Source organism: Neophocaena asiaeorientalis, unplaced genomic scaffold (genome assembly GCF_003031525.2).
Source record: "Neophocaena asiaeorientalis asiaeorientalis breed wild unplaced genomic scaffold, Neophocaena_asiaeorientalis_V1.1 scaffold150, whole genome shotgun sequence".
Lineage (NCBI taxonomy): Eukaryota > Metazoa > Chordata > Mammalia > Artiodactyla > Phocoenidae > Neophocaena > Neophocaena asiaeorientalis.
This window is the reverse complement of record NW_020176571.1, coordinates 7,440,540-7,465,954: the sequence shown is the minus strand read 5'-3', so window position 1 is coordinate 7,465,954 and position 25,415 is coordinate 7,440,540. Positions and strand designations below refer to the sequence as shown.

Genomic DNA, 25,415 nt, shown 5'->3' with positions numbered 1-25,415 from the left:
TTTTTCTTCTTAGTCTCTTTCCCTGTGAAATTTAATAATTTGGCAAATGGCTTGAAGGAAAAATATTAATCTCACTTCTTTGGTCCTCTTTTGTCTTCAGGATTTTGGCCTTTCAGGTGCATTGGCAGAGATTTTTATCTCATCTAGGAGAGTGCCTGCTAGCCATGGCCCTCTGCCCAGATTCTGAGCAGGTGACCCTTCACCAAAATACCTCTAGGAGACGAGGGACTCCCAAAATGCTTACTCACTTCTCTGAATCTTTCCTGTTCCTCCAGTTACCTTAAAAACTTTCCAGGGCCTTTAAAATTTGTTTGTTTGTTTGTTTGAATCTGGCTCTTCTAATTCTTCTCAACATCAGGTTGCTGTCTCTCAACTTGCATTACTATAGACAGAAGTACATATGAACTTGCAAGTTTATCCTTTTTACATCATTTCATGATTTTGTTGTCAAAGAGAAAAGGAAGTAACCTTAATAAATTTCACATTTTCTTGGAATTCCCAAACAGCTGACAGAACTAATAACATTACTTTTACCATTATTATCATGGTATGACAACATAAAGCTACAGTTTATGGTCACTTACCGTGATCCAGAAACATGGACAAAAGATTTAAATATGTCTTATTTAATTGGTCAAACTACATAATGAGGCTGATATTATTACTTTTATTTTAAGATGAACTCCTTGAGTGAGGGACCAAGTAAATTTGTTCTAAATTCACAGTTAGTGACAGAGTCCACGATTAAACCATCTGATTTGGAAATTAGTTTGAAATTAAGGCGGTAAATAAAGGTCAGTGTTAACTCAGTGTTGAATCTGTTAATATCAAACCTCTCAGTTTCACAGTGCTGTAACCGTTCCTCATTCTGAGAAAAGGAAACTGAAAACTAAGTGGCCAGATAATGATGTGGTTTTTCACTTGACATTTATCACATATTTTTGAAGTTTAATACATTTGGGTCACCAGGCCTCATGGTGGATTCTGAGTGTAGAATAATGAAAAGATATAGTCCCTTCCTTTGAGGAACTTAGTAGAAAACTGAATAGTTAAGTGGGTATATATGATTCATTGTGACAAGTTATTGATACAAAAGGCAGTGGAATTAGTTATTATGAGAGCACTTAATGAGATACCGAACCGAGGGAAATTTTCCCAAAGAAGTGTTAAATACATTTGCAAACTGAGGACTTGAATAGGCGTTGGCTAAATGAGAAAGTGAGGCATTTGAGTTTGAAAGGGGAAATGTTCCAGTTGAAGGGAACTGCAAAAGAGAAGAGAATATATATAGCACAGTTGGAAAACCCCTTGAAATTTAAGATGGCTCAAGCACAAATTATAAAAGAAGCATGAGAAAAGAACTTTCCAAATAACACAAAGGCTCTTTATTAAACTAGGCAAATTTTGTAATTCCTACACCTTATTGTCCTGTTTACTTTCTTATGAAAACCTATATCCGATACCTGATACCATGCGTAAGATACAGTGACATGTTTTTACATGGTTCCTAGGGAGTTGCAGTGTGCAGGGAGAAAGTACACAGAATGTTGTTTTAATTTCACTGAGGAAAAAAATTTTTTAGCAGGTGCCAGATGAGGAATGTAGGACAGCTAGTGCTCAAAAAACCCTAATTCTCTGATGGGTTTTGGGAAAAGCATTTTTAAAGGGGGGTGTCAGGGTGTGTGGTCAGCTTGATTCTGATTGGTTGATGGTCAGGTAACAGGGTGGTGTCACAGGGGTTAACATTATCAGTCCTTGGGCTCCAGTAGGTCTGGGGGCTAGTAGTCATGGTCATCAAGTAGTTAACTTCTGCCATTAGGTTGCGGGGGAGGGGGGGTTAAGCATCTGTAAAACAGCTCAGGAAATGTGCATCAGATACTACCATCTAGGTAATTCAGAGAGGGCTAAAGATTCTATGACTGCCATATGGCTGATTACTGTCTAAATTGTTACCTGGCCCAACTGCTGTTTTTGTGACTACTACTACATGTCCTTTCAATCATTAATTCCTGAGCCAGCTTCTTGTGACTCAGGAGAGGCCTGGGAGACTACACCTTTTCTCCAAACAAGAGGCAGGCAGAGGACATGGCGGGAGGGGTATGTCCCAGGAAGACCCCATAATGTCCTGCTCAGTCACAATTATTCATGCTGGCTTAAGGAAATATTATGAACTTTATTTTTCTTTTTTGAATTTTTTTAATACAGCAGGTTCTTATTAGTTATCTATTTTATACATATTAGTGTATGTATGTCAATCCCAATCTCCCAATTCATCCCACCACTCCCGGTGAAGCTTTGGTCTGGAGAATATCTACAACCTTTTCCTTCAGGGCTCAGATAAAGCTATATCCCTCAAGAATAGAACACTGGCCAGAGACTCTTTTGATTGGCCAGTGCCTGGGTTTAAATGTTCTGAATACCAGTGTTCCTTCAAGGGTAGGAGAAATGGTATATTTCATCCTAGTGTATCATGAAAAGGATCTGAGAGAAACGATTGAAGCCCACTTGATCTCAGAGAGACAGCAGAGAGCGGTGGCTTGAAGCGAGTTCTTAGTTCCCTGCCCAGGAGTTGAACCTGGGTAGCCTGAATGAAAACCAGGAAACCTAGCCACTAGTCCACCAGGGGCTAGGGGCTAGAGGGTAGAAGCAAAATTCCCCTGGCTCTTGCCCCATTGAAAAATGCATTTCTCAAGGAGGCAAAAACTGTAAAGCCAGGTACAAAGTTTATTATTAGAGACACAGCACAAGTGGGAGAGCACAGAGAGAAACCGTTTGTTTAGTTAAGACAGAAGCAAGACAGAGATGCACACCCGGAGAGCAAGGGTGTGGGCATCCTTCCTAATGAGGAGGAGAGCGGTAAAGAGGTGGTTAAGTAATTTACACAGGGCAGTTCTTCCAGGTCTTTATCTTTTGCCAATTATCTTGTTTCTTTTCCCACACCTGACCTGCCCTAAGACCCTCCCCAACACGTATGCACAACTTTTTTCCAAGATGGATTCCAGCCCAGAGGCCTATGGGGGGCCTTGGCATCACATATTATGGGGTGGTGCCCCCTCCTTTTTGACCGCCAAAGACCCTTTCTGTGCATGTGCAGTTGGGGAGGTCTCCCTTGCCCCAAGGAGAGGAAATATGTGACCTCTTGATCTTCTGCTCAGACAGCTTTAGCCCCTCTCTGTCCTTGCCATGACTGTTACCTTAAAGTGTCCACAGGAAACAAAGTCCAGCTATTTACCCCGTTCCTGTTGTTATTTCTGTCTCAAAGTGCAGACAGGAAGTTGGTCATAAATATCTAGCCTGGAGCCCACTTGTCTCCTCTCTCAAGAAATGTAGGGGTCTTCCCTGTTGGCGCAGTGGTTGAGAGTCCGCCTGCCGATGCAGGGGACACGGGTTCGTGCCGCAGTCCGGGAAGATCCCACATGCCGCGGAGCGGCTGGGCCCGTGTGCCATGGCCGCTGAGCCTGCGCGTCCGGAGCCTGTGCTCCGCCACGGGAGAGGCCGCAACAGTGAGAGGCCCGCGTACCGCAAAAAAAAAAAGTTAGTTACAATATGGCTTTGATAAAATGACAAGGAAAAAAGCTTCCTGCTGAGGGCTGTTTTCTGTAAAGAGCTGCTTACATGCAGGAGATCCCTCTGTCTTATCACTAACCTCAGACTACTAACCTCAAATTACCAGACGATCAGCTCTCTTCCCTAGTTTCCCCTTCAGTAATCTCGTAAATTGAAAGAAAGGTCACAAGAAGTCAACAAGCCTGCACGACAAGTCTGCACACAGTGGAGGATGGCGATGATACTGACCCTCCATCTCAATGATTAACGAGGTTGTTTCCTTTTATCCCTTTAAAAACATTCATGACCAAACAGAATCTTTGGAGGTGGTTCTGGGGGACACCGAGTCCACCATCTCCCCAGATTGCCAGCATTCTGATTAAAAGCAACTTTGCTTTTTACCAACACTTGCCTCTGTCCAGTATTGGTTTTTGGAGCAGTGAGCAGTGGGACCTCGTTTGGTAACATTATTTTTTAATTAAACTTTTAAAAACTTTTCAGATCATTTTAGATTCACATGCAGTTGTAAGAAATACTACAGAAAGATCCAATGTCCTTTTTACCCAGTGTCCCCCACGGTAACATCTTAAAAGCTGCCATATGAAATCACAACTAAGATGAGGATACTGACATAGTCGAGATGCAGAATGATTCCATCACCACATAGATCCATCCTCTGGCTCTTTCATGGCCACACTCCCTTTTCCTCTCCCTTCACCCGTCCCTTGCCCCTGTTCTTGATCTCTATAATCTTGTCATTTCAAGAATGTTATAAAAATGAACTCAAACAGTATGTAAACTTTTGTGCTTGGCTTTTTGACTTTTAACATTGATTCAACCATATTGTTCCATGTATCAACAGTCCATTCCTTTTTTATGGCTGAGTAGTATTCCTTTGTATGGTTGTAACAGCATGTGCTTAATCATTCATCCATTGCAGAACACCTGGTTCTTTACAGGTTTGGGCTATTACAAACAAAGATGTGTGTTTAGTATTAAAAGAGACTGTCAATGTCACAACAAGATGACAAAGCAGGAGGTTCTGGACTCTTCTTTCCTGCCACAATACACCAATTCAACAGCCACACATAGATTAATTCCTTTGTGAGAAATCCAGAAGCTGGTAGAGAGGCTTCTTTACCCTGGATGAGTGTGAAACTAATCACATCAAAACCGGTAGAAAATGCTGACAACACTTTTTCTCCACATTCCCCATCCCGTGAGCCTCTACATATAATCAGGAGGGCATGTCCTGCTCCCAGATTCCCCCGAGGAGCAAAGGGTTTGGTCTGCACATCTAGTACTCCAACTTTTCTAGGTGCTGCCTGAGGGGCTGGGCATACCTAATACCCTGAGGACTGCAAAGAACAAAGGGGTGTTATTTTTTATTTTAACTGAAGTATAGTTGGTTTACAATGTTGTGTGTGTACAGCACAGTGACTCGGTTGTACACATATATATTCTTTTCAGATTTTTTTCGCTCGTATGTTATTACAAAATATTGAGTATAGTTCCCTGTGTTATACAGTAATTCCTTGTTGGTTATCTATATCTGTATCTATATACAGTAGTGTGTATATATTAATCCCAACCTCTTAATCTATCCCTCCCCCTGCTTCCCCTTTGGTACCCATAAGTTTGTTTTCTATGTCTATGGGTGTCTTTCTGTTTTGTGTAATAAGTTCATGTTTACCTTTTTTTTAGATCCCACGTATAAGTGATATCATATATTTGCTTTTCTCTGCCTGACTTATTTTACTTAGGATGTCAATCTCTAGGTCCAACCACGTTGCTGCAAATGGCCTTATTTCATTCATTTTTATGGCTGAGTAATATTCCATTGTATATATGTACCACATCTTCTTTATCCATTCATCTGTTGATGGACATTTAGGTTGCTTCCATGTCTTGACTATTGTAAATAGTGCTGCTATGAACATTGAGGTGCCTGTATCTTTTCAAATTATAGTTTTCTTTGAATAGATGCTCAGGAGTGGGGTCGCTGGATCCTATGGGAACTCTAGCAAACGGGCTGTTTTAAATGAGCATGAGAGCACTTCCCACAGCTCCTCCCTTCAGCTCAGTGCAGAATGAAAAGATGATAAAGCCCACTCCCAGCTTTTCCTTAGAAGAAGTTGGACTGCACAGCTTGTACCACAACTTTTTTGTCTGCTACCCAAGGATCTGGTTTCTAATTTGCCTGTCTCAGAGAACTAAGGAGGCTCAGCATATGCTAATCCTACTGGAACCTAGCATCCTCTAAACTCCTGGGGGCCACCAAGAACAAAGACAGAGGTTTGGATGAACAAAAGTTTAAAACATTGTATATGCATACGATGGAATATTATTCAACCTTAGATAAGAAGGAAATCCTGAAATATGCAACCACATGGATGAATCTTGAGGACATTATGAGAACTGAATTAAGCCACTCACAGGACAAACACTGCATGATTCCAGTTACTGAGGTACCTGCAGTAATCAAACTCATAGACGAAAAGAACAGAACGGTGGTTGCCAGAAACAGGGGGAGGGAAAAATTGGAGTTGCTAATCAACATGTATAAAATTTCAGTTATGCAAGATGAATAACTTTTAGATATCTGCTGTACAACATTTTGCCTATAGATAAAAATACTATACTGTATACTTAAAAATTGGTTAAGAGGGGGTCTCCTGTTAAGTGTTCTTACCACACACACACACACAAAAATTGTCAAACTATTTTCCAGAGAGTCTGTAATATTTTATATTCCCATCAGCAATGTATGATCCAGTTTCTCTGCATCCTCAACAGAATTTTGCATTGTCTTTTTTTTTTTTAATAATTCTGGCACGTATATAGTTACTTATCACTGTTATTTTAATTTGCATTTCTCTAGTGGCTGATGACCATGAGCATCTATTCTTGGTCTTATTTGCCCTCTGAACATTCTCTTCTGGAAAATGTCTGCTCGTGTCTCTTGCCCATTGTGTGGTGAAGAATTAACTTTACTCAAAGTGAGGTCTGACCTTTGTCCCAGTTCCTGGAGGTAACCTCTAAACCTTTGGATTTTCCCAAGTAATAGGAACATCCTGGCTAGATAGCGTGGACAAAGAATGACCCCTGCCATTTCAGTAAACAGAGGATGCTGTGGCCATAAATCCATCAGCCACTTCAGCCGCCTCCAGCGGTGCATCCTGAGAGGAATCCAGGAAGAAGAAAAACAGGATACTGGCCCTAGATAGTCAAGATGCATATCAAAGGAATAATTTCAATGAGCCCAGACTCTTGCATCTTCCCATACATAGAAAAGCACTAAAATTACTCATTTGAGATGTCTGGTTTTTATGCGGTTAGCAGTAACCTTCTGATGTTCAACTACATCATCTTCTTTTTTCCAGCAAAAACTCCTATATATTCTGGCTTCTCCCTTACCTCTTACCCCTTACCCCTTACCCGTTTGGAACAGTCCCTCGGAGCTATCTAAGAGGCTGCCAACTGTGGGCTATAGTCCTCAGTAAGTCTGTCGAATAAAACATAAGTATCAACTTTTAGGTTATGCATATTTTTCAGCCAACAATAGTTTATGCTAATGTGAGGATAGTCACACCAGAAAGAACAACCATGTGAGTACATGTGAGAAGAGGGTTGGGGCTTTGAGTCACGTGATATTAGCCTTCTGTTCACGAGTGAGAGGAGACTATACCAAAGTCAATTGTTTTCCATGACCCCAAAAATGAGCAAGCAAAATGTGGAATTAAAAACAAAATATCATTTATTTTTATTAGCACCTTAAAAAATGAAATGCTTAGGTATAAATCTAACAAAATATGTTCAAGTTCTATATGAGGAAAAGTACAAAACTCGGAAGAACAAAATCAAAGAACTAAATAAATGGAGAGATACTCTATATTCACAGATAGGAAAACTCAATAATGTCAAGATGCCAGTTCTTCCCAACATGACCTATAGATTCAATATAATCACAATTAAAAATGCAGCAAGTTATTTTATGGATTTTGACAAAATAATTCTAAAGTTTATATGGAGAGGCAAAAGACCCAGAATAGCCAACCCAATATTGAAGGAGAAGAAAATTGGAGAGCAGACCCTACTCAATGTCAAGACTTACTATCTAGCTATAGTAATCGAGACAGTGTGGTGAAATAAGACAAGTAGATCAATGGGACAGAATAGAGAGACCAGAAACAGACCCTCATAAACGTAGTCAACTGAACTTGGACAAAAGAGCAAAGGCAATACAATGGAGAAATGGTGATTGCACAATTGAACCTCCACATACAACAACCACCAAAAAATGATCTAGACGCTGATCTAACACCCTTCACAAAAAAATAACATAAAATGGATCATAGACCTAAAGGTAAAATGCAGAACCATAAAACTCCTAGAAGATAACATAAGAGAAAACCTAGATGCCCTTGGGTATGATGATGTCTTTTTAGCTACAATATCAAAGACACTATACATGAAAGAAATAATTAATAAGCTGGACTTCATTGAAATTAAAAACTTCTGTTCTGCAAAAAGGCAATATTAAGAGAATTAAAAGCAAACCAGACTGGGAGAAAATATTTGCAAAAGACATATCCACTAAATGACTGTTATTCAAAATATATATACAAAGGACTCTTAAACTCAACTTTAACAGACACCTCATCAAAGAAGATATACAGGGGGCAAATAAGCATATGAAAAAGATGTTTCATCTCATATGCCATCAGGGAAATGAAATTAGAATAATGAATAATGATGAGTTACTACTACACATCTATTATGGTCAGAATCTGGAACACTGACAACACCAAATGCTTACAAAGATATGAAGCAACAGGAGCTCTCATACATTGCTTTTGGGAATGTAAAATGATACCATCTGTTTGGAAAGAGTTTGGTGGTTTCTTACACAACTAAATATATTGACGCTATGATTTAGCAGTGGCGGCACTCCTTGGTATTTACCCAAAGGAGTCGGAAACTTCTGTCCACATAAAAATCTGCATGAGGATGTTTTTAGCAGCTTTATTCATAATTACTAAAATTTGGAAGCAATCAAGAGATCTTTCGTGGATGAATGGATAAACTGTGGAACATTCAGGCAAAAGAAATGTTATTCAGAGCTATTAAAAAATGAGCTACCGGGGCTTCCCTGGTGGCGCAGTGGTTGAGAGTCCGCCTGCCGATGCATGGGACACGGGTTCCGGTCTAGGAAGATCCCACATGCCATGGAGCGGTTGAGCCTGTGAGCCATGGCCGCTGAGCCTGCACGTCCGGAGCCTGTGCTCCGCAACGGGAGAGGCCACAACAGTGAGAGGCCCGCGTACCGCAAAAAAAAAAAAAAAAAAAAAAAAAAAAAAAATGAGCTACCAATTCATGAAAAGACATGGAGAAAACTTAGATGCATATTACTAAGTGAAAGAAATCAATCTGAAAACGCTGTATGACGCCAGTCGTACGATATTCTGGAAGAGGTAAAACTATGGAGACAATAAAAAGACCAGTGGTTACAGGGGTCAGGGAATGGAGGAAGATAAATTGACAAAGCAAAAAGGACTTTGAGGGCAGTGAAATTGTAACTGTGCATATATGTCGATATACTTTTGTCCAAACCCATAGAATGCACAGCACCAAGAATAAACACTTGAGTAAACTGTAGGCTTTGGGTGATTATAATGTGTCAATGTAGGTTCATCCCTGGTGATAATAATGTCAATATTATTATTGATAATGTGGGAGCTACGTATGTGTCTGGTTAGGGGGTATATGCAATGTCTCTGGCCTGTCCTCTCAATTTCATTGTAAACCTGAAATTTACCTAAAAGAAAATCTTTTTTTTAAAAAGTTATCTATTTTCTAGTTGGATTTTTTATTATTGAGTTTGGAGAGTTTTCTATATTCTAGATACTAGCCCTTTGTCAGACAACTTATGTGCCAACTCTTCTCCCAGTTTCTAGCTTGTCTTTTTATTGCCTTCACAGGGTATTAGGCAAACAAAAAAGTATCTAATTTTGATAAGGTGTAGTTTATTAATTTTTTCTTTTATGAATCATGCTTTTGATGTCAGGTCTAAGAATTTATTGCCTTGCTCTATATCCAAAAATTTTTCTCCTACATTTTTTTCTAAAATCTTTCTAGTTTTATGTTTTAGATTTATGCCTGGAGTCCCTTTGGGGCTAATATTGGTTTCAGATGTAAGGTTTAGGTCAAAGTTCATTTTTTGCCAGAGGATGTCCAAGTGCTCCAGCATCATTTACTCACTGAATTGCTTTGGTACCCTTGTGAAAATTCAGTTGGTCATATTTATGTGGGTCTATTTATGGGTTCTCTGTTCTTTTGTATTAATCTATGTGTCCAGCACTCTGCCAACATTGTTTAATGACCTTAGCAATGTAGTAGACCTTAACATCATATAAAATGATTCCCTCCGATTTGTTCTCTTTCAAGATTGTTTTGTTATTCTAGGGCCTATGTCTTTCCATTTGAATTCTGGGATAGTCTATTTCTTTGAAAATCCTGCTGGATTTTGACATAAATTGCATTAAACCTATAGATCACTTTGGGAAGAACTGTTATTTTTACTATGTTAAGTCTTCAAATCCACAAACACAGTCTGTACCTCCATTTATCCAGTTTTCTTTCATTTTTTTTATCAGCGTTTTAAAATTTCAGCATTCATTTCCTGAATGTGTTTTAATTTTGTACATAAATATTTCACTTTCTTTGGAATGACAGGTGCTATTGTGTTTCTCATTTGTTTCCACTTCTTTTTTTTTTTTTTCCACTTCTTAATTGTTAGTATATAAAAAGTGATTTAAGTTTTCTGTCTTGAACTTGTACCAGCAACCTTTCTGGACTCATTAATTCCAGGAGGCTTTTGTTTTGTTTTTTATATTTTGGAGAGGCAGTGACACAATTATATTATATGACCCTGATTAGCATTAGGAGTTTGGGTGGTACACTGAGAGTAAAGGAGAAGTCATTAGTAGATTTTATTTAAAGGAGTGACCCGATCACACTTTGCATTAGAATAATCCATCTGGTTACAATATAAAGAATGAATCAGAATGAATTTAAAGGGGAAGAATGGGTAAGTCCCAAATTATGTAGATGTTTCTCTAGGTACTTTTGCAGGCTTGTTCCTGTGAAGAAATGTTTTCCTCATGAGCTTTGAATGATTAATTCAACCAGTAGTGATTTCTACTGAAGCACTAGAAATTGATTTATACAGCTCACTGACTTCTTGCTGGTGGCAGCAGGAAAGTGACAATGGATTTATCATCACTTAGACGTTCCCACACTGGTAGCAGAATATTTGCTGTTATTTTTACTTTTATTTCCATAGAGCAATAATGGAAGAAAAACTATTTATTAAATATTTACTAAGTCAGATATAGTGACAAGAGACTTTCATCTGTTACCTCATTTGAATCTTAAAACTAGCCAGTGAAACTGGTAGTCATACACACACACATATATATAAATATTTTTCTGGTTGAAGTTTGATTTTATTTCAGATTGAAACTAGAGTTAAGGTCTATGAAATATAAAAACATTAGCATTTAGAAGAAAAAGTTCTTTTATATCAGAAAGTCATCTCAATTTGTACAGAATATCCTTCTTAATATTATTTAGACTTACCTGTACCCCTCCCCATCCAAGATTGACAGTTTTGTCAGGAACTGTGAAGGTCTGCACGCTCCCAAGTGAGTTTGGTATAGTTTCATATCCATCAAAGGTTTGATTTCAACATGTTTTCTTTTTTTTATTAATTTTTATTGGGGTATAGTTTCTTTACAATGTTGTCTTAGTTGTAAACTAAGGGGGTGGGGAGGGATAAATTGGAAGATGGGGATTGACATATACACACTACTATATATAAAATGGATAACTAATAAGGACCTACTGTAAAGCACAGAGAGCCCTACTCAGTACTCTGTAATGGCCTATATGGGGAAAGAATCTAAAAAAGAGTGGATGTATGTGTATGTATAACTGATTCACTTTGCTGTACACCCGAAACTAACACAACATTGTAAATCAACTATACGCCAATAAAAATTAAAAAAAAAAGAAGCAGCTGACAAATGCACCAATGAGATGGGAGAAACGGAAGTACATAAATTATAAATTGTTATTTCATCCTTTTTGGGAATCATCAGTACAGTGTAGCTAATGCAGTAAAAATTTAAAACATTTTGTTTCTAAAACTCAATCGTGTATAAACAGTTCTGAAGTTGGTTATTGAATGCCTAATGGGTAGAAGTAACTAACTATTTGTGATTTAATTGGGATAAAAACAGGATTTTTAAAATCTAATAAAGGGTAAACAAAAGATTGGTATTTGTTTATAGGTATAATATTCATTTAGCACGCAGTAATTTAAAACATAAACACCAACAATTCAAGTGTAAAAAGCACTTTTTCAGTGTTTCTAATGTTTTAAAATACAGAGTCTAAAATAAATAATAGTTTTAGTACTTTTTTTATTTTTTGGGCTGTGCCAGGTCTTAGTTGCGGTACTTGGGATCTTCAAACTTTGTTGAGGCATGCAGAATCTTCAGTTGCGGCATGCGGAATCTTTAGTTGTGGCATGTGGGATCTAGTTCCCTGACCAGGGATCAAACCCGGGCCCCCTGCATTGGGAGCATAGAGTCTTAGCCACTGGACCACCAGGGAAGTCCCTAGTCTTAGTACTTTTTAAAATTTCCCTATATATTTTTAACTGACAGTAAGAGAATTTTGAATGTGTCAACCAATTGTATCTTTTCTCATTGGTTATTAAAATCATTTTGCATGGTTTCAGCTACCATAGTCATTTTTATGGTCCCATGTGTACAAATACAGGGCTGTGTACAGAAAAAGAGGAATTCGTTCATATTTATAGGGTTCAAAATATAAATATCAACTCATATACTTAGTTTAGAATCATGCTCTTCCAAATCCCTCTATTACATCATTCAAGGATTGCTTGCCTCTTTGCTGTTAACAAGTATTATAAAGGTACATTGTTAATATTTTTTTTTTTTATAAATTTATTTATTTACTTTTGGCTGTGTTGGGTCTTTGTTTCTGTGCGAGGGCTTTCTCTAGTTGCGGCGAGCGGGGGCCACTCTTCATTGCGGTGCATGCGCCTCTCACTATCGTGGCCTCTCTTGTTGCGGAGCACAGGCTCCAGACGCGCAGGCTCAGTAGTTGTGGCTCACGGGCCCAGTTGCTCCGTGGCATGTGGGATCTTCCCAGACCAGGGCTCGAACCCGTGTCCCCTGCATTGGCAGGCGGATTCTCAACCACTGCGCCACCGGGGAAGCCCCTGTTAATATTTTTGACAGGCCAAGAAATACAGCAGCAACTGTATATAACAATTTATAATGCATCTCTTGGAGATGGTGCGTGAAATTCCCTAAAAAATCCTTAAAGTATTTAACTCCATGGTGACATTATTATTTGTCTTGATGCAAATCCAGTTTCTATCTGTGTAGCTCCTGGCGCTACTAAGTCCAATGTCATTCAGGTAGGCACATTCCCCAACCCCTTTGATAACAAACCTAAAACCAAACACAAAAATGTTAAAAAAGCATAGGTTGGACAGACATCTACATTCATTCCTCCTGTGTATTCTTCAGCACCCCTACTCCAGGTATTTTTTCATGTGAACAAGAGAAAAGTGAAAATCTGTCATTCATATGGCTTCTTCGTAAATATATACCACGTCTGTATTTCGTTCCTTTTCTATTCTCAAAGTCCCTGCTTGAATATCAGAAGATTATCATCATCCATACCAAATCCAGTTATGTTGTTTATCAGGTATTTAACTAGTGCTTGCTGTTGTAGCCAAGTGAACTGCTGCCATCAGCGGTGATAAAAGAAATTATCACATTTTGAGATACAGGGAAATCATTCTGGCTTATACGTGAGTTAACTTGAATTTCATGCTATCTAAAATGTGGCCTATCAAACATACATTTGTACATCCGCTTTAATTATTAAAGAAGAGGGCACGTTGACCAGAAGTAAAGAATGACCATGTTAAAAATAAAAATTAGGGGCTTCCCTGGTGGCGCAGTGGTTTAGAGTCCGCCTGCCGATGCAGGAGACACGGGTTCGTGCCCCGGTCCGGGAAGATCCCACATGCCGCAGAGCGGCTGGGCCCGTGAGCCAGGGCCGCTGAGCCTGCGCGTTCAGAGCCTGTCCTCCGCAACAGGAGAGGCCACAACAGTGAGAGGCCCGCGTACCGCAAAAAAATAAAAAAATAAAGATTAAATGCCCCTCTTCTTGGGACACCAATGTTGGTCCTCATTCAATGATAAGACTCCCTTCCCAGGGGCCAAGGCCATACTGGCCGGCTGTGTACAAGCTGGTCCTTTTTTTTTTTTTAGTTTGAAACGTTGAAGAAATGTAACCCTGACTTGTTGAATGTTCTCTGTTCTGACAAGATATTAAATATAAAATATAAAACTCTGCTGGAAACGCTGCTTCTCTGGAGCAGTTTCTCAGAGTAATCTGCGAAGCAGGCTTCCGGGCTACTCCTCAGCTTGGCTCAAATAAAACTCTTTTCTATTCTTATTCTTGATTGTTTATTGATTACTTCCATTGTCAGTGGCCTTCAGTGAAGATTATTTTCAGTGTTCTCCTGACCTGTTTCATATAAGTGTGAAAATAAAACTATTTACTTAATAGTAAATTCTTAAAACGGCTTAGCTGTGTTTGATGGAAGTGATAGGGCCCTTATATTTTATCTGCTCCAATGTAATGGTTAAATTCAAAATACCCCCACTGCAGTGTTCACAATCCAAGGTATGCTCCTAAGTTCCTTCCAGAGATAATTTAGGGGGGATTCCCACCGGTTCCCTGACGACCTCCCTTTTGTGAATGGACGCAGCCGCTGGGAGAGAGGACTGAGGGTCTGTGGATATCAATGCTTCAGTGGCCTTTTAGGATTGTAGGACCCCTGCTGTGCACCAGCTGTTCTCCCTACATTCTAAATAGGGATTCACAGCACAGTTTAAGTCAGTGGATGAAAGTGGAAAAACTATGTCAAATGTCATCATTATGCTAAGATTTCAATTGAAATCACAATTAAGTTTTTCCAAAGGCACAGCTAATAAGTGGAAGAGCACACAAAGGATTTCTATTTTGTGCCTTATAGAGCAGTAAGCCTTCCATGCTATTAAATTTATTTTCCCATAAACACAACTCACACACATAACCACATGTAAACACAGTAGAAGGAAAAGAAGAAAAAGAACGTACGAGGCATTATATTCAGTGCTGTCCGTCCATTTCCAGACATGATGTGATGATTCTCTTCTAAGGCCAATCCAATGGTCAGAAGGGCCTTTATATCTTTTCAGGAAGTTCTGTTATAAAACACAGAAAGTAAAAACACGTGTCTCTTTCATATTACTCTTGAGTCTCTCTTCCCTCCAGCCTTCTCTCTTTGGGTGGCAGCCTGGTATAATTGAAAAGCTTAGACTCTGGAGGGAGACTAGTCCCTGCTTCTCAGCTTAAGTCACTCAAATATCTGTAATCCTAAATTACATTAAAGTGACCATACATCCCAATATGGGAAAGTCCCAGGTTATGCCTGTGGTTCCAGCATAATAGTAATATTCTCACTTTCACTTCCCAAAATGTCCCAATTTGGATGATAAATTACATGATTACCGTATTTCTTTGTACAATGGGAATAACACATCTAATTGAAGGTTAACTATGAGGATTACATGAGAGAATGTATCTGAATCGTCTCACAGGGTTCCAGGCAGAGAATATACCCCAAACAAATATTAGGCACTAATATGCATCCCATGCCCCCAAGTCTACCTGGAATGGGGTCCTTCCTTATCTTTCAGCTTTCACCCTATGCAACCTATATCTTTCTCAGGGTGCTAAGTATTCAACAAAGAACCTGATCCAAAAATATTTCTTACCAGCTCCTCCTCGGTTTCAAACTGACCAAGAACAGCTTCTAATGAGGTACAGAATGTCTGGCTGGATGTCCAATTCCTTGTGTCTTCAGAAAAATAAAAACACTTATTTCCAAATCCAATCCATCCTTTTGGGCAGGTAACATACAGAACATATGAGACCGGCTTCGTGTTTCTCACTAAAAGTTGGACAGACACAGTAAATCATAACAAATACATTTTCTCATCCCTTTAATCTATTTTTCCACTTACCATCCTGAGGTCAGTCTTTTTTTTTACATATGTATATATACGCACATATATATATACATGTGTATGTGTAGGTACAGTATAACCTAATTCCAAAATGAGGGATTTGAAGAAAAACATGGCCAAATATCAACTAGACTCTTGTACTTTTATGGCCTCTGCTAGTAGCATTTTGTTTTTCTTAAAATCTGAACAGGAGCTACTTTCTATAGGTAGACAAATTGTTAAAAATGTCTTCCATGCCCAAATGCGTGTGTTTTTCCCAATGAATAGTTTTCCTTTATATGTATTTTGGCACCACTCATTACATAATTTCCCTTATCATCATCTTATTTTGCTTCCAGAAACATATTCTTAAGTGCCTGGCTACATAATAAATACTCTCTGTGGATGCTACACAACTCTTGGTTATGTGCAGAATTGCTGAGCTGTAATGCGCTACCAGCTAATATTTCTAATGCCTCTTGGAATGCTACCAGCCGTAGCCATTTATAAAATACCGACTGCTACTCAATATGTGGAAACAGGATTGCATTTCACTGCTTGTCAGAACAGCAGGCCTTTCTGAGATCACTTTTCTTTTTTTGGTTTCTGGGAGAATATACTATTGAGATCCATGGTCACTTGCTGAGGGCAAGCTAGCAGTAGCTGGTTTTTCCTAAATGATTTGTATTATATTGAGGATTTGCCCTGCAACAGAATGGTCTACAGAAACTAATATGTGAATAAATATATATTTTTTATATGGTGATCTTTTACCCCTGAGGTCAGTCTTGAAATACGTACATTCAATTGTTGCCTTCCTAAGTCATCACTAACAGTCTTATCCCAGGCACAAAAGTCACCAGTCCACCGGACTTCAAGCAGAGTATCTATGTATCTGACTTCCCAGGGGTACACGGACACTAATGGCTTTAAGGAAATCAATTTCTGTAGCATTTAATTTCTGTAGTACTCTTTCCTAGTATCATACAGATCCCCTTTCCCACATCTTCCTTAGCATCAGTCCTTCTTACTCTTGACAAAAGAAAGGCAAACTCCTTGCCTTTCCTAGATTTTACTATGGTACATTTCTTAGGGGGTATAAAACCTTCTAGTAGGGCTTCCCTGGTGGCGCAGTGGTTGGGAGTCCACCTGCCGATGCAGGGGACGTGGGTTCGTGCCCCGGTCTGGGAAGATCCCACATGCCGCGGAGCGGCTGGGCCCGTGAGCCGTGGCTGCTGAGCCTGCGCGTCCGGAGCCTGTGCTCTGCAACGGGAGAGGCCACAACAGTGAGAGGCCCGCGTACCACACACACACACAAAAACCCCAAAAACAAAAAACAAAAAAAAACCTTCTAGTAGACAAAACATAACACAGTTCAAATATCGATTTTAGTACCAAAAATACAACGTAGGGTTTCCTATGTCATTTTTTGTTTTATACATATTTCTGCTAAATATATATAAAAATATTTGGGCCCATGTTAGATGCTCTGAAACCAGCAAGATTTCAGAGTGTAGGCTATGGGAAGAATAGATGTTTTTGTTCCATAACCTCACTTTTTCCTCCCTTATCCAATCTGATAGGAAATACTGTTGACTCAACTTTCAAAGTAGATAGATTCTGACACCTAGTCCCACCTCCACTTTTACCATCAGGGCCAAGCCACGGTCCTCTCTGGCCTGGATCTCTACAAGTTTTCCCTAATAGGTGTTCCTGAGTCTACTTTTACTTCTAACAATCTTTTCTCAAAGTAGCTGTCCAAATGATTATTCTACAGTGAAATGCTGATCATGGCATTCCTCTCCTACAATTTCCCTCTTCCTCATCCTTCCCACTACACTCAAATCATGTGGGATCTTCCAGGAACGGGGCACGAACCCGTGTCCCCTGTATCAGCAGGCGGACTCTCAACCACTGCGCCACCAGGGAAGCCCAAAGCTGAAATTTTTAACTGACTCATAAGGCTATTATCTCCCTGACCCCCAGCCCATTACTCTCCCTCATTCTCATTTTGCTTTAGCTGAAGAAGCCTCCTTGCTTTTCCTCCAACATACCAAGGAGATTCCTCCTTTGATTCTGCTTGTTCCTGCCACCTGGAATGCTTTCCCCATATAGCTACATGGCTCCTTCATCACCTTCAAAAGTTTGCTGAAAAGTCATCCTTTCAAGGAGGCTTACCCTGGCCCCTTGTATTCCTCAAACTGTTACCCCTATATTATAGTATCTGTGTCTTCCTGCTACAATATGAGTTCCCCGGGAGCAGGGATTTTTTTGTGTGTTTTGTTCACTGATATACCTCAAGCACTTCACACAGTGCCTGGCACATAATGGAGCTCAGTAAGTATTTATCGACAACATGAATGTGTGAAGAACATTGTAAAGTTTGGAGAACAGGTAACTTACCTGACAAAAAAGTGGAAAGTACCATCACAATTGTAACCAGGACCATAATAATGATGATGCAACACTTAAGCAGGTTTAGAGGAGATGTAATTGGTAGGCATTTTCTTTGGAGGTCTTTACCTATAAATACAAATGTCATAATCTCAATCTCATGAAGGTATTAGGAAGAAAAACTTAAATTTATCACAGAACCAACCTGTACAGTCAGCTGTACCTCAACTCCCCTATTGCCAACCCCCTTCACAAAAGGTCCAGGTCCACAAATGAGAACCACGGCCCAAGAAACTGAGTTTGTTTTCCCCTAAAGAATCTTCCAGTTATTGAAAGAAGAGCTAATGAGAGAATAAGAATCAGGGCGTCTCTGGTGGCGCAGCGGTTTAGAGTCCGTCTGCCGATGCAGGGGACGCGGGTTCGTGCCCCGGGCCGGGAAGATCCCACATGCCGCGGAGCGGCTGGGCCCGTGAGCCATGGCCGCTGAGCCTGCGCGTCCGGAAACAGGAGAGGCCACGGCAGTGAGAGGCCCGCGTACGGCAAAAAAAAAAAAAAAAAAAAAAAAAAGGGTAAGTGTTGAGACTGCAATTTCCTTACAGCTGGAGAAGCGTGGACCAATGTACTTGTTTAGTCGTGTTCTACTGAACAGGACAGCGTCAGGTCTGAATAACCGAGAATTGTACTATTTACTAAAACTTCTAAGAATTATTCCCTGCCCAGTGCTGATCAATTCCATTCCACGATCACCCCTCATCATCCCTACAGGGCAGGAAGTAGCTAAGAGTGGTCACCGCCCGCCCCTTATCCCACAAGATTGTGGAATGGAAATTGACAGTGGGGAATTGTAATAGGGAAAAGCTAAATCAGACTCCATGTTCAATCTGTTTCTTTGATTTTAACCTTTGCTTTTTGTTGCTTTTCTTATTATAATCATACATAAGGGTTTGCCTCAGGGAACCCTGCCCCTCTGCCTGAATGTTATACTAAAGTGCCTTGGTTGGGCTCACAGGGAGACAATCTGACACTGCCCACCTGCGAATGGCTGCAAGAAAGAAGAAATTAACCATCCCCTCACCGAGGCTAGTCATTCCAGGATATGTTTTGCAAGACTGATGGCCCCTTTACTTTACTTCCTCACCACCTCTGATTCTATAAAAGAAACTGGCATCCAGACCTGACAAGATGGTTTACTGGAGACACTAGTCTGCCATCTTCTCCGTCTGCCAGCTTTCCGAGTACAGTTGCATTCCCTGCCTCAACATCTCCTCTCTGATTCATTGGCCTGTCGTGAGGCGAGCTAAGCGAGCTGGCACTCGGTAACATGTTCAAAATTCTTCATTTCTTATTTTGCTTTGGCTTGATAAATTTTAGCGAGGCCCTCTCCTCCCCAGAGACCCCCGAACTCTGGCTTGCCTGAAAATGCAAACAAGCACTAAAGAAAGCACTGAGATGCATAATAGCTCATGTGTGCTCATGACCACGTGTCCCTGGGACACAAGTGAGAAGTATTAACTCTGGAAATGACACCTGCTCTTCACACTCATGCTCTCTTTCCCCACAGGTGTTCTGTTCCCCTTCTTGCCCTATTTATAACATGAGAACCTTTTTAGAGCACTTTTCCTATTGCAAGAGTCCTTGTGAATAATGTCTCTCTTTACTAAGTCCGCGCTATTGATACACAGTACAATATGGATGAATTTAAATGCATTATGCCAAGTGAAAAACAGGCTCCGTAGACATTCTTCTAAAGCAAGAGTGTAAGAACCGAAAACAGATCAGTGGTTGCCAAAGGGTGAGGGAACAGGAAAGAAATGTTTACAAAGGGCATGGGCGTGGGCGGTGTGGAACTGTTCTATATCTTGATTGTGACGTGGTTACATGATTATGTGTATTTGTCGAAACTCATAGAAATGTAACCCAAAAGAGTACATTTTACTGAATGTCAACTATACTTTGAAAAAGTTCCTGCTGACTTTCTTTTAACCACTACATTTCACGTATATCCTCCAGAATGATAGGGAGCCTCAGTTTAAATGCTAGGCAGGAGAAAACAATATCACATTGGCTTGTTTAAACAGTATACAATGACATTTGGATTTTGCCTCCATAAGAAAATCTCGGCCTTCATTCTTTCTGGTTCTACATTAAAGAAAAATTGTCTTAGAAACTCAGTATGTTATGACTTCCATAATTTTTTTCATTGTTAGAAGAGTAAGACGTACATCTCCCCTTACACCTCTCCAATAAATCTCCTATTTGCCCCCTTACTAATCTTCTAAAAGTCCCCCCTTTTTCTTCTCCTTTATTTCCCTATATCTAGCTCCTAACACCCTCCCTTGTTTCATGTTCCATTTCTCTTTCTTGCTTACTTATTAATACTTCTCTTCTCCTTTTCTGTAGGGGGATAAAATTTGCCACCCCAAAATGTCTCTTTGGCATGTGGATTATTTCAAGCTGAAAACCATCATGGCCCAAAAGACTCAGGAAGAATCTTTAACCATCCCCCTAACTGCCTAAAACAATTTAGATAGAAGGCCTGTTCCTGGAATAGAGCTATCACCAGAGATATCTGCAAAGATTAGGAGGTGAGTGTGATGAGGGAAACTGGAAATGGCCTAAAGATCAGAGTCTACTCTTGTGTCCCTTGTCTCTGTGTGGCCCAGCAAACATTTATTCACCAAACATTTGCTTTTCCATATCCTTGTCAATGACCTTCCTCCCCTTTGAAGTCCCAAACCACTACCCCCAACATCTTTTGTCATTAGCTGGAGACAGTATTTAAGGTGAAGTTTTTGGCCATTTTAGTCTGTTACTCATTTTCCTGTGTCTCTCCCATGTATACATGTTATTAAACTTTTGTTTGATTTTCTCCTGTTATTTATCTCATGTCAATTTAATTCTTAAACGAGCCAGAAGAGCAGAGGAAAATTTCTTCCTTCCTAACACTCCTCTGATGTGTCCTCTTTTTGTCTCCCTCTAAATTCATATGCCTCTTATATTACACTCTGAACACAACAACCTTCAAATTTCTAGTTTGAAAAATGGTGTCAGAAATTATCTCACAGAAGAACAGAGAAATGAACCATATTACTGGTCTACTGGTTTTAACTTTTATTTTCATGTTCTAGAAAACTTAGTTAACTTACAGGAACAGTTTAAATTTCAAAAAAATAGGTTTCACATTTGCACTGGTCAAATAGTTTCAGTTATGTAAGCACTTGACTTAGCTAGAAAAACATTAACGTTAAGATCTTTTTCATTAAGCATGAACCCTGTGTTTCAGGAACCACAACATCCTGTTGATAAAAAATAAAATTCAGGGAGGGGGGAAGGGAAGAAGAAAGAAGGAAATGTTTGTTTTTAGCAGAAAATAGAGGTTCAGTAAAAGGTATTCTTTCTGCTGGACTGAAATACAAGCATGCATGAGCTGCTATGTTCTTTTTCTTTCTCATCAAATTTGCTATAAACTACAAATGCTAAAGGGTTTGCTGGCAGTTGGGTTTAGCTTCCAACTCCCACCCTCAAACACCCACATTGGTTTTTAAATGACAAAGGATCTATATACCAATAGTCCCAGTTTCTGCAGGGACTTTTTTTTTGAGTCAATAATTATTCATGGTTTTATTAAACAAAAGTCTCCTTAGAGAAGAGTAAGAAATTAATTCTCAGCTAACATCAACTGGGGAGAGGGGAAGGAGGTTATAATTTTTTTTTTAATGCATGGATGTTGATAAATAACAAAATTAAACACTTAGATACTATATTTCAACAAATGCTTTTACTAATCACTATGTTGTTTTAATTCTCTGATGTTCTCATTAAATCAAAACTCTTTAACTAAAATGGTTATGTTTAAAAGATGCTCATATCATTTTTATGATCACTCCTGAAAATTTCTGGTAAGGCACATTTTATAAACTACTTTGGTAAGGTACTCTAAATAGGATGACATAAGGCTAGCTGAAGATCCACCATAATCAAAGGGCCAGGGAATGAATATGAAAGAGAGAAAGAGAGAGAGGAAGAGAGAGAGAGAGAGAGAAAACACAAAAGTACACCAGAGCCTGTGAGACAGAGGGAGAGAGACATAAAGAGGGAGAGAGACAAAGGGGGAAGCAAAAAGAAAATCATTTGGACACACAAATGAGCCTCAATAGATTTTAGCTGAAATATTTAATGATATCACTGAATATCAGATTTACCCTTGATTCCAAAAGGAAATTTTGTGGGGCACTTTTGTACCCAAGGGAAAGAAAATATACTTTTGTACTTAGTTAGAATTACTTTTTGAACAAAAAATTATGACTTTTATTTCTCCAAAGAAGACACACAGATGGCCAACAAACACATGAAAAGATGTTCAACATCACTAATTATTAGAGAAATGCAAATCAAAACTACGATGAGGTATCACCTCACACCAGTCAGAATGACCATCATCAAAAAATCTACAAACAATAAATGCTGGAGAAGATGTGAAGAAAAGAAAACCTTCCTACACTGTTGGTGAGTATGTAAACTGGTACAGCGACTATGGAGAACAGTATGGAAGCTCCTCAAAAAACTAAAAACAGAACTACAATCCCACTCCTGGGCATATACCTGGAGAAAACCATAATTCAAAAAGATACATGTACCCTAATGTTCATTGCAGCACTATTTTTTTTTTTTTTAAATATTTATTTATTAACTTTTGGCTGCACTGGGTCTTCGTTGCTGTGCACAGGCCTTCTCTAGTTGTGGGAATAGGGGGCTACTCTTCACTGTGGTGCGCAGCCTTCTCATTGCGGTGGCTTCTCCTGTTGCAGAGCACGGGCTCTAGGCACGTGGGCTTCAGTAGTTGTGGCACGTGGACTCAGTAGTTGTGGCTCGCGGGCTCTAGAGCGCAGGCTCAGTAGTTGTGGCGCACGGGCTTAGTGGCTCCGCGGCATGTGGGATCTTCCGGACCAGGGCTCGAACCCGTGTCCCCTGCATTGGCAGGCGGACTCTTAACCACTGCGCCACCAGGGAAGCCCTCATTGCAGCACTATTTACAATAGCCAGGACATGGAAGCAACCTAAATGTCCATCAACAGAGGAATGGATAAAGAAGATGTGTTACAAATATACAATGGAATATTACTCAGCCATAAAAAGGAACGAAATAGCACCACTTGCAGAGACATGGATAGACCTAGAGACTGTTATACAGAGTGAAGTAAGTCAGAAAGAGAAAAACAAGTATCGTATAACATCACTATTATGTGGAATCTGGAAAAATGGTACAGATGAACTTATTTGCAAAGCAGAAATAGAGACACAGATGTAGAGAACAAACTTACGGATGCCAAGGGGGGAAGGGAGGAGTGGCATGAATTGGGAGATTGGGATTGACATATACACACTACTATATATAAAATAGATAACTAATGAGAACCTACTGTGTACCACAGGGAACCCTACTCAGTGCTCTGTGCTGAACTAACTGGGAAGGAAAACTAAGAAAGAGGGGATATATGTATAACTGATTCACTTTCCTGCACTGCAGAAACGAAGACAACACTGTAAAGCAACCATACTGCAATAAATATTTCTTTTTTTTTTTTTTTTTTGCGGTACGCGGGCCTCTCACTGTTGTGGCCTCTCCCATTGCGGAGCACAGGCTCCGGACACGCAGGCTCAGCGGCCATGGCTCAGGGGCCCAGCCGCTCCGCGGCATGTGGGATCTTCCCGGACCGGGGCATGAACCCGTGTCCCCTGCATCGGCAGGCGGGCTCTCAACCACTGCGCCACCAGGGAAGCCCCAATATTTCTTTTAAAATTGTGAGTTTTAATCCTATTTCTTCTAGAAAATGTGACACCAGGTCAAAAGTCACTTCAGAAGTGAAGCCATCTCCAACTCCCTAGGTTTCATTAAATATATTATAGCACTAATCACATCAAATTGTAGTAACTCATTTGGCTGTCCTTGAGATGTTGAAACCCTGAAATCAGGGTCTAAATACAATTTGTCTCTGTAGCCCAGTGTCTAACAAATAACAAATTCCAAGTATATGATTACTAGATTCAATCAGACTACAGAATAGGTGTCATGGTTAATTTTTTTTTTTTACATATACATGTATCTATTCTTTTTCAAATTATTTTCCTATTTAGGTTGTTACCTAATATTGAGCTGAGTCCCCTGTCTATACAGTAGTTACTGGCAACATTTATTAGTATATGTATTTCAAAATTGTTAGATATACCCCAAAAAAAACAAACCTCAAAAATAAATAAACAAAGGGGTGGGATAGGGAGGATGGGAGAAAAGCTCAAGAGGGAGGGGATATGGGGATATTCGTATACTTATAACTGATTCACTTTGTTGTACAACAGAAACTAACACAACATTGTAAAGCAGTTATACTCCAATAAAGATATATTAAAAAAATAAATAAAAATTAAAAAACAAAACCATTGTTGTCTGTTTGCCATGACTCTGGGATATAATGATCTGTTATTTAAATACCATAATGTGACTTGCCAGGGTGCAGGTTGCCAGCAAGGACTAATAAAATAAACCCAGAGAACATTTTTCTCTTAACCTCCTGTAACCTAATTCACTGTGCAGAAATATTTAAGTAACGTAAACAGTAACACAATCACCAACACAACAATTACACACTTGTCCTCTCACCCACCTTTAGTCCCTCAAAACATCTCTCCTTCTATGGAGGTTACCTGTGAAGAATTATACCCCTGCAGCGCAATTTCTCTCCTGCTGTCAGTGGTCAGTGGAATAAAAGCTGTTTTGTTTTGTCAAAGCTTATGGATTTTACCTTACCAGATCGTCCCTCCTCCATGCTTTCTCTGGAGGTAGGTTCTGTCTGTAAGATTTTCGAAGAAGCTTCCTCCACAGTCATGTTTCTGCTTCAACGGGAGCACTTGGCACTGTCTCGAAGTAGTTGCAAAAGCAGGAACTGGGAGGTGAAACAGTTTGAATCTGAGCAATCAGCTAAAAGAGAAGCAAATCTCCTGCCCAGTAAGTGGGCTGTAAAGGAAATAAATGAAGTTGACAAGTCCTTTAGAATTTTAAAATGCAAAGTGCTTTTAACTTAAAAAGATTGGGGCTTCTCTAGTGGAGCAGGGGTTGAGAATCTGCCTGCCAATGCAGGGGACACGGGTTCGAGCCCTGGTCTGGGAAGATCCCACATTCCACAGAGCAACTAGACCCATGAGCCACAACTACTGAGCCTGCGCGTCTGGAGCCTATACCCCACAACAAGAGAGGCCCGCGCACCGCGATGAAGTGACCCCCGCTCACCGCAACTAGGGAAAGCCCTCGCACAG

The 25,415-nt window shown here is 39.8% G+C and overlaps 1 protein-coding gene across 1 annotated transcript; it reads right to left on the bottom strand.

Moving 5' to 3' along the window:
• Positions 1-12,739: 12,739 nt before the first annotated feature.
• On the bottom strand, positions 12,740-25,197 carry CLEC2D (C-type lectin domain family 2 member D). Its single transcript, XM_024733184.1, has 5 exons — positions 24,910-25,197; positions 18,114-18,233; positions 15,480-15,655; positions 14,800-14,906; positions 12,740-13,094 (listed from the first exon to the last, which is right to left on the bottom strand). The coding sequence occupies exons 1-5, from the start codon at positions 24,986-24,988 to the stop codon at positions 12,950-12,952; spliced, it is 627 nt and encodes a 208-aa protein (XP_024588952.1). The 5' UTR covers positions 24,989-25,197; the 3' UTR covers positions 12,740-12,949.
• Between the last annotated feature and the right edge of the window lie 218 nt (positions 25,198-25,415).

Bases quoted from the DNA above. Each gene is read 5' to 3' on its own strand.
- CLEC2D (XM_024733184.1), bottom strand. From the start codon at position 24,988: ATGACTGTGGAGGAAGCTTCTTCGAAAATCTTACAGACAGAACCTACC. The intron at 14,907-15,479 runs GTAAGAAATATT...GTTTTATAACAG, and splicing joins TTGAAACCGAGGAGGAGCTG to AACTTCCTGAAAAGATATAA. The intron at 13,095-14,799 runs GTACGTTCTTTT...GTTTGGTTTTAG, and splicing joins AGCACTGAATATAATGCCTC to GTTTGTTATCAAAGGGGTTG.